This window comes from Agrilus planipennis, unplaced genomic scaffold (assembly GCF_000699045.2).
Source record: "Agrilus planipennis isolate EAB-ADULT unplaced genomic scaffold, Apla_2.0 scaffold96, whole genome shotgun sequence".
Classification (NCBI taxonomy): Eukaryota; Metazoa; Arthropoda; class Insecta; order Coleoptera; family Buprestidae; genus Agrilus; species Agrilus planipennis.
In genome coordinates this window covers 17,524-26,928 of record NW_020438968.1, presented here as the reverse complement: position 1 = coordinate 26,928, position 9,405 = coordinate 17,524, and the positions used below count along the sequence as shown (strand labels likewise).

At 32.7% G+C, this 9,405-nt stretch overlaps 1 protein-coding gene across 1 annotated transcript; it reads left to right on the top strand.

The window, feature by feature from the left end:
* Nucleotides 1–398: 398 nt before the first annotated feature.
* On the top strand, nucleotides 399–1,471 carry LOC108734466 (ejaculatory bulb-specific protein 3). Its single transcript, XM_018466049.2, has 2 exons — nucleotides 399–646; nucleotides 1,153–1,471. Exons 1-2 carry the CDS (start codon nucleotides 448–450, stop codon nucleotides 1,347–1,349), a joined length of 396 nt encoding a protein of 131 aa, XP_018321551.1. The 5' UTR covers nucleotides 399–447; the 3' UTR covers nucleotides 1,350–1,471.
* The last annotated feature ends 7,934 nt before the right edge of the window (nucleotides 1,472–9,405 follow it).

Below are 9,405 nucleotides of genomic sequence, written 5' to 3'. Positions count from 1 at the left end.
CAAAATTACTATTACACCTTGTTTACAGAAAAATGCCATTAGCAAGTACATTAACTAATTGATACTACATTATAATTAAATAATCATTGCGACCTGAGGTTTGTGACTAAGTTCATTAATTAGTTTTTGCTTAATGAATCATAAATAAGTAATAAATATATATTTTATTTCTCACAAAATATTACGCCAGTAAACAAAGTCAATAGAAGGACGCAAATAATAAAAATAATGTAATTATTTGTTTATTATATATTTTTTATATATGTATACGTGTATGAAGAGCGTCTGTGACAAACCTGTTGTTGAAACGCCTACTTACATATAATTTAGTGTGTGACGTAAAAAGTGCGGTAGCTTCCAAATACAAGAAATTCATATATAAATAGGCGGCTGTGTTACAATTTAAATCAGAGTTTCGAAGACGCACAAGTGATCTAAAGAAGCAAGATGTCAAAAATCGCAACCGTTTGTCTTTTGGCTGTTTTCGTGGTAGTCGTATCGTCTGTACCACAGAATGGAAAATACACCATCAAGTACGACAATGTCGACTTGGATCAAATCCTCAGCAACCAAAGGCTACTCGAAAATTACTACAACTGCCTTATGGACAAAGGAAAGTGTACTCCCGATGGACAAGAACTGAAAAGTAAGTTCCAAAAATTTATTTTTCTAATATTTGGAAAATGTTACTAAAATCTATTGATGTTTTATTTGTAACTATTTATATTGAAGCGGTTAAATCTTATTTAGTCATATAACTTTTTTAAATATTTAAAGTAGCATTTTTTCCTGCTTGGTCAATTGTGGATTTTTAAAAGCATTTTGGAATAATGTGGCATTAAAAAGCTTTCAAAATTGTTAATCCTTGTATGAATTCGTGACAATTAAGGCTTTACTTGGAGCTAATCTTTACACAACTACTTATAAGTAACTAACACAAAAGTTACTAAATTGTATTTGAAGCACAATTTGGTAATTGTTGTGATGAATTCTTATAAAGTTTAGTTAAATAATAAACGTCATTTTCTGTATTGCTCTTTATGACATTTGCATTCAGTTTTCAAGTTTTCTTTGTTAAAATGTTCTAAATAACATCATCTCGGTACCCGTTTCAATAGATGTACATTTAAAGTTGAATCATCATTCTTTTAGAAAATCTTCCTGATGCCTTGAACACCAAGTGCTCCAAATGTAGCGAAAAACAAAAGGAAGGAACCCACAAAGTTGTTGAATATTTGATCAAGAACAAAAACGATTGGTGGAAGAATTTGGAAAGTAAATACGATCCCAGTGGCAACTACCGAAGAGACTATGGACCTGAACTAGCCCAAAGAGGCATCAAAATCTAAACGTTCCTATGAAAAAGTTGTTACCTACTAATAATGTATTGTCAAAAAAGTCATGTTTATTGTTTCATTGGTAAACTTAATTGAAATTGTGCAATAAAGCTTTTTAAAGATTGATAAAAATACTTGCTTTTTAGTTAGATAAGTGCAATACATGTTACCTACTCAGACCTAATTCTAAACTTAATAGGAAATGCCAAAATTTTAATCCAGAACAGGATTTTCAGACATCATCGAAAACAAAGACTTCCGGCAAAAATTGACAACTGTGAATCTAATGCAGCGAGCTTTGACATAAATATGTTTTATAGAAAAAAATTTTTAAGTGTTTAATTATACAATTACAAACTTTCTACGAGATAAACTCAAAATGGTTGTACAACCTGTTAGACAAAAAGAATATTACAAGTGAAAATACTGAAAAATTATTGATTCTGCTGTATCCACCTAATCACATGCCTAAATTCTAACCGCTTTTTATGCAATTAGAGATATTATTTAATAGATACTCTTCTACGCAAAGCATCTTGATGTTAGCTGCGAAGTATGAAATAGCTGTTGGGGAAGCTTCTCGTGTTTGTCAGGTAATACTTACAGCGAGCTTTTCGGTGGTTTAAGTTTACTTAAAATAGTTAAAAGTTCAAATAGGTCCATCATTAAAGAGGAGAGACTTGATGCTCTCAGTATAATAAAAAGCGAAAAAGACCTTTATTCTGCTCTTGATTTTAACAATATGATGACCTTATGGACGAAACTTCAACACAAGCTGATACGATATTAACCTATTGCATTAAATACTTCTCTTATTAATATCAATACTTCAAGAAGATTATTCGAGTTCGATTCCCGGAGAAGCAGTAGCAACAAACAGTTTTACTTCACTAACTTGAGATAATCTGTAGTGCGATGAAATTAAGTTGATTAATTATGAATGTTTAATAGTTAATTTTTATTTGAAAATGTATATTTTTGGGCATGTATGTGTAAAACTTTATTTGGAAAAATATAAGTACAGCTGTTGGTTATTCCGTTGCGCCCTATGGACTATGGACATAGGAATAATATAAAGATAGAGCATAAAGTGAAGACTTTCCGGTCAAAAGCTATTTTTTATTTACAATCTCTCTCGTTAATTTTTTTCTGAAGTAGTTATAGTAACAGTGACTAGATTAGATTTTATAGTTGTTTGTCATAAATAAATTAAGACAGCAATAGCTAATAAAATTACATAAAACCCAAGAGGCCTACACGTGCCCAGTATATAAACTTTTTCAATTCTTTTTATAAAATTTATTTATTAACAATATATATAATAAATAAATGAAATTCTATGACATTGTTAGTTACTAATAGTGGATTAATATGCAATATTAATTTGAAATCATTTTTTCGATTTAAATTTTACCCACTACAAACTACCTCAAATNTTGCCTAACCATAATACACTATACTGTATAATTCCTTCTTAATTGTTGTAGACAAATATGCTACAATTTTGTATATATTTTTTTAATTATTGTATAGAGATATGCTAGAATGAAAAGTAATTTTTAAGAGGAATTTGTACTACATATTCTTTAGCGTTGTAGTAGAGAGACAATTTTCACTACAACTTGTTTCTGTCCCTATATTTGCTACTATTTGTAATGAAAAGTCCTACAATTGTAGAAATTTGTTCTAGTTTTCTCTGAGTGCATTCTTCATGAATTTTTCAGACAGGTTTAAAATGAAAATTAATAAGACAGTTCAAGCATTTCAATGGGTGAAAAATGTTTTATTTAATAATCAATTCGTATGATGCTAAAACTTCTTCAAATTAGATTAGGTATATAGCTCAAAAATAAAGTGTTGATGAATACTAGAAGAAATACGAAGGTGTAGGTATTAAAAAAAATACAAATTGTGTTATTATTTCTTTATTGCCCTTGCTATAAAGACAACGACATTGACATCAACGGTCAGGCTAATTTACTCATTTTTTATTTTTTCCTATGTAATAATGTACGTGATGGTAATTGCTCTGAAAATACGACTTTTATCCTTACGATGAGGTCAGTAACATTGTTAGTAATTGTAATTTGTGTACTACAGTTAGACTGCACTTACACGCGTTTTTTCTTCCCCGAGCTACTCGAAAATAACTATGAAATTCAGAAATATTAAATAAAACTTACTGTAAGTGAAAAAATTGGCCTTTAAAAAAATGGAAGCTTTTATAATTCCAAAGGACTTTTCCACACATCGATAAATAACAGTAAGATTATTATTTTATACCCGACATAAAAATGTTCAGTCTCTCGGAGTCTCTCAAAGCGAGACTCAAGTCTCCGTCTCTCATTGAGTCTCTTTGGTGTCGCTGAGAGAGACTGTCGAGAGACTGTCAAAAAAACTGTTTAGCGTCTCTGAACGAGACTCGAGTTGCTCATAGAGAGATCCTCATTTCGTATCCAGTATCTGAACGAGAGACTCGAATCTCTGAACGAGAGACTCGAATCTCTGAACGAGAGACTCGAATCTCTGAACGAGAGACTCGAATCTCTGAACGAGAGACTCGAATCTCTCAATAAGTGATGTCTCCCTCGACATGGTTAAAGTTCAACATATTTCAGAGATCTCAGTCTTTCTACGAGAGACTTAAGTCTCGCAATTTTTCAGATTTATTCATTCAGTGTCTGTGTGAGAGACTCGAATCTCTGAATGAACAATTTTATCGTTCGAGTCTCTCATACAGAGACTATGAAAGATCCACGAAAAACACCTAGGCAATAACTGAGAGACTGTGAAAGACTGTGAGTGACTGGAGAGAGACTGAAAATTTTTATCTAGGGTATTGAACTATATTCTTAGAATAAATTGATTATTATACACCCTGTATTTTCCTACAAATAATAGGAATATTTTAATAGGGTTACCAACCTAATATTTTAAAAAGTTCGGAAATCGTTAGGATTAGTCTGGAGACATCAATTTAATAAATATATGAATCAACAAACAATAAAGCCTAAAAATAATCAAATAGTTCAGTCTATACTCTAGACAGAGAATTAGTATAGTAACTACATTGTGTGTGACATTCAATAAAAACATTACCAATAAAGAAACAATAAAATTTTATTTTTCATAAACATTGAAAAAACGGGAGATTATTTTTTATTAGTCGAGTCCCAAGAAAACTTAGTTTCTCCAGAGTTTCCGAGCTAAAACTGGAGAGTTAATAATCTTAATAATTTTTTTATTGTTGTTAGCCTACAATGAATTGCAGAAGTCAATCTTTTCCTTTTGGATGAATTTATATTTAAATCTACTAGAATGTTCTTGAACGACAAAAGAAATTTCGATTTATAAAATGTAATTTGGCTGCATACATAACAAATGGTCAAAGGCAACGCATTACCCAAAAGTTTTCCCAAAATTAATTACAGATTTTTAACGTATTTTGGAAATGTGGCGTTCAGAACACGTATTTTTTTATGAGCTTTATGTACTTATATTGCTTATTTGTTAACATACTTAAAAGGAATAAGTACATACATACAAAATTAAAATCTGAGTATTAAAACTGATTGAGTAAAGTACTAGGTACCTCAGGTACATATGTACGTGTGTCTGCTACCAACAAATAGACGGTTTACTTGCAGCATTTAGCCTTGTACTTTGAACAATCCTTATTTATAACCATAATTAAAATAACGATCTAAAACAGGCTTGACTTTCTTATTAACATATTCATACCTACTGTTTTAACTAGGTACCAATACAATGAAAAAGATAATTAAATGCTAAAAAATAAATTTAAATATTGATGTAACAATATATGCAGATATTATTGTTTTTCTAAGACATTGTTAATATTTTACAGCCATTTTTTATTGCAATATACGAAAAAAAAAACGTTACAGTTCCGTGAACATGCATTGTTTTCTTTTTATAGGATTTTTATATTTATTAAAACTTAGTCACTTTGAAAACCTGTATAATATGCAAGTAGGTAGTAGCTTTTAAAAATGATGATGATTAAAAATGTCTTTCTTACGCGTTTTATTCCAATCAGCTAAACCCTGCAAATAGATGAATAGATAGGAAATGTAACAGTCAAAGGGAGATATAAGGAAGATGTAATATTATAATCAGTGGGCAAAATTTTCCCGAACGACTCAACACAATCCCAGAAGAAGCTGGACCAGGAGCAATCGAATCTGTAACCTTCTTGGTTGCAAATACAAGTATATATAAGTTCCATTATCATCATCATTATTAGGTCATCAGTCCTAGGACTGGTTGGACACGTACCTCCACTCTTTCCTATCCTGAGCTAAACTTCGCATTTCCCTAAAACTAGAACAACCCACACCCTTAGCTATTTGCGAACAGTAATCTAATCTAGGTCTACCACTACCCCTCCTAACTCCTGTTTCTGCCTCTAATATGTCTCTGACTAGACCTTCNGTAGTTATAGTAACAGTGACTAGATTAGATTTTATAGTTGTTTGTCATAAATAAATTAAGACAGCAATAGCTAATAAAATTACATAAAACCCAAGAGGCCTACACGTGCCCAGTATATAAACTTTTTCAATTCTTTTTATAAAATTTATTTATTAACAATTTCCATAAATTAAAAGAAATTATGAAATCATAGTAAACTTTTCTCAATTTTTTAAATTTCATATGGAAGGTAATTCGGGGGTAGGAATTGTAATGCGTAGGAAAGTAGGGCAGAGTGTAGAAAGTTATTTACAAAAAAGCCATAAGATAGTTATGGTTAAATTAAACTGGAAGCCGGTAAAAACGGTATTAGTGCAGGTCTGCATGCCTACATCATCTTACAGTGAGGAAGACGTAGAAGCGGTTTATAGAAGACGTGATAAGTTTAGTGAAAGGGCAGGAAAAACTAATAGTTGTAGGAGATTTCAACGCAGTAATAGGTGAAGGTAAAGTGAGTGAACTAGCAGGTTCTTTTGGATTAGGCAATAGAAATGATACGGGAGATAGGCTGATAGAATTTTGCGATAAACATAACTTAACCGTCGCGAATACTTTATTCGACCATCACGTTAGAAGGCGCTATACGTGGAAAACGCCAAGTGATTTAGGGAGATATCAGTTAGATTACATATTTGTTAGGCAATGATTTAAAATTCAAGTGAAGGACTATGTAGCAGTTATCCAGGAGCAGATATAGATAGCGATTGTAACTTAGTAGTTATGAAGACCAATTTTAAATTGAAAATTCTGAAAAATAAGGGAGGTAGGAGACATCTTGACTGAGGAAAGCTTAAATGTAACGAAACGCGTGATAGGCTAGGTACAAGGACAGACGAAATATTAAAGGCGGCGGGAGAAACGAATGACGGAACATAGAGGCAGAATGGAATCGAGGCAGGGGTCATTTTGATAGAAAATGAGGAAAAGGCATATAGGTGGGAAGAATATTTAGAGAAACTATACGCAGGCCCTGAGTTACGAGATATAATAGAGAAGGAAGACAGTGTGGAGATGGATGAGCTAGGTTATCCCATAATGAGAGAACAGTTCGATGTAGCATTAAAAACTTAAAGAATAATAAGGCGCCAGGTGTAGATGAGATACAGGGGGAAATTCTAAAACATGCAGAACAAGAGGTTAGAGATCGTATGTTTAAGTTAGTTAGTTACATTTACGAGACGGGGAAAGTCCCAGAGGATTATAAACGGAGCGTGGTAGTAACCATAGCTAAAAAGAGAGGCGCGGATAGGTGCGAGACATTTACAACAATTAGCTTAACTTCCCATGTGTCAAAAATCCTAACTGGAATTGTACAGAGGAGGGTGGAAAAAATGGCGGAATTAATTAATTAGGGGAAGATCAATTTGGGTTTAGAAGAAATAGAGGAATGCGGGAGGTCATTCTAGCTTTACGGGTAACAATAGAGAAAACGATAGAAAAAAGTAACAGTGCGTAGATAGGATTTGTAGATTTAGAGAAAGCTTTTGACAATGTTAAATGGGACAAGATGCTAAATATACTTAAAAATGTAGGGATGAGTTTCAAAGACAGAAAAGTGATATTTAGTTTGTATAAAGAGCAACAGGCAGTTGTAGAGATGGAGCTGCAACGTAGAGTTATAGTTATAGTTAATATTGGGAAGGGAGTCAGACATGGATGCACACTGTCATCGCTACTTTTTAATCTATAAATCGAAGACGCGATCAACGTCATTAAAGGCAGTACAACTGTAGGGGTAGATTCACTTTAAATAACCTCCTTAGATTTGCAGATGATATAGCAGTATTAGCATCTAGCAAGGATAAGTTGGAGATAGCTTTAAATAAAATGGAAACGGTATTGACAGAACAGTACTGTATGAAAATACATAAAAATAAAACAAAAATACTGATATGCAAGGGAAGAAAAAGTAGGGAAAGAGCGAATATAAAGATAGGAGACGAAAAATTAGAAGAAGTGGCTGACTAGGTATCTAGGATATCAGAATTGTCAGAACGGAAGGAGTAGTAGGGGTACAAACAGAGGATGGCGCAGGATCGAGTCGTTTTCAATAAAAAGAAGTCACTTCTATGCTCGCAAACAATTAATTTAGAAATTCGAAAAAGATTGTTAAAGGTGTATGTTTGAAACACGATGCTGTTCGGGTGCGAAACATGGGCAATGGGCGCGGCGGAAAAGAAAAGGTTATAGAAGCGTTCGAAATATAGTGTTACATACGAATGACGAGGATACCGTGGATAGAGAAGGTTAGAAATGAAAAGGTATTAGCAAGAGTAGCAGAAAAGAGGACTCTATGGAAGTCAATAAGAAATAAGCGAGATAAGTTAGTAGGACACCTTCTCAGACATGAAGGTGTAGTCAGAGACATATTAGAGGCAGGAACGGGAGTTAGAAGGAGTAGAGGTAGACCTAAATTAGATTACTGTTCACAAATAGTTAAGTATGTGGGATGTTCTAGTTTTAGGGAAATGCGAAGATTAGTTCAGGATAGGAAGGAGTGGAGGTGCGTGTCCAACCACTCATAGGACCGACGACCTTATAATAATGATTAATGTATTGAGGATAGGCTTCAGCACTCCATATAATCACCCTCAAGTAACTGGACTTTTTGTCGTTTCTTTGGATCATTAAGGAAACTGGTGGAGCAGTAATAATATTCCAACGATAAATAATCTTCCACTTCTCTTGTGTCTTCATTTCGTCCGACCATATCGCCCATCTATTTCGGCAAATCGTAAAAGAAGGCTGAAAGGAGTCAAAGCTTCATTCATCTTACCGGAAAAGTGCAGAATAAGCTTCAACGTTTACGTTTTAATATTCTAATTCTCGTAACAAGTGCAGAATATATAATAATACAAATAGAAATGTAGTGATTCTTCATTCTATTTTGAATTACTAAGAAATTTTTTGAAAAAAAAAAGAAATGTAATACTATCAGGACTTTTCAAATAAATGACTATGTACAAACTTATTGTTTGTTTGTCCATCTGAAAAACATAATAGTAACAGCATGAACGAGATTTAGCTACTACAATAAGTCAGAAAAGAAAAATTAAGAATACCAACTTTTAAATTGGTGAAGTGCCATTTTGACAAGGTAAGACAGTGTCAAAGAATCATTTACGTAAAGTATACTGATAATAAATAATTGATGGGGCGCTGAGGTAAAAATAATAATATAGTAGACAGGCGAAAGGTTGGACATGATGACATTTTGTAATGATTTCCGTTTGCGATTTACCATAAAGAACCCTTAGAAGACAATAAAAGTATTGTTTAGTATGAAATATTCGTAAATAGCGAAAATGTTGAAAATTATATTGCAATTCTGTAACTTAACTATTGAAGCTGTTTTAATACGACTAAATTGTTCTAACCGCTGCAATGCAACTCCGTTAATTGTTGCACGTGGAAAACAATTTCTCTTTTGTTGTTTCTGTCTTATTATTGAAATATTAACATACGCAACACGGTAAATGATAATGCAATTTCCGAGAGTGCGAGTAACTAAAGTCGAGGCGTTGCATAATAATCCCCTTCTCATAAGGAAATCTTTGGGAATGTATAAAAGGAG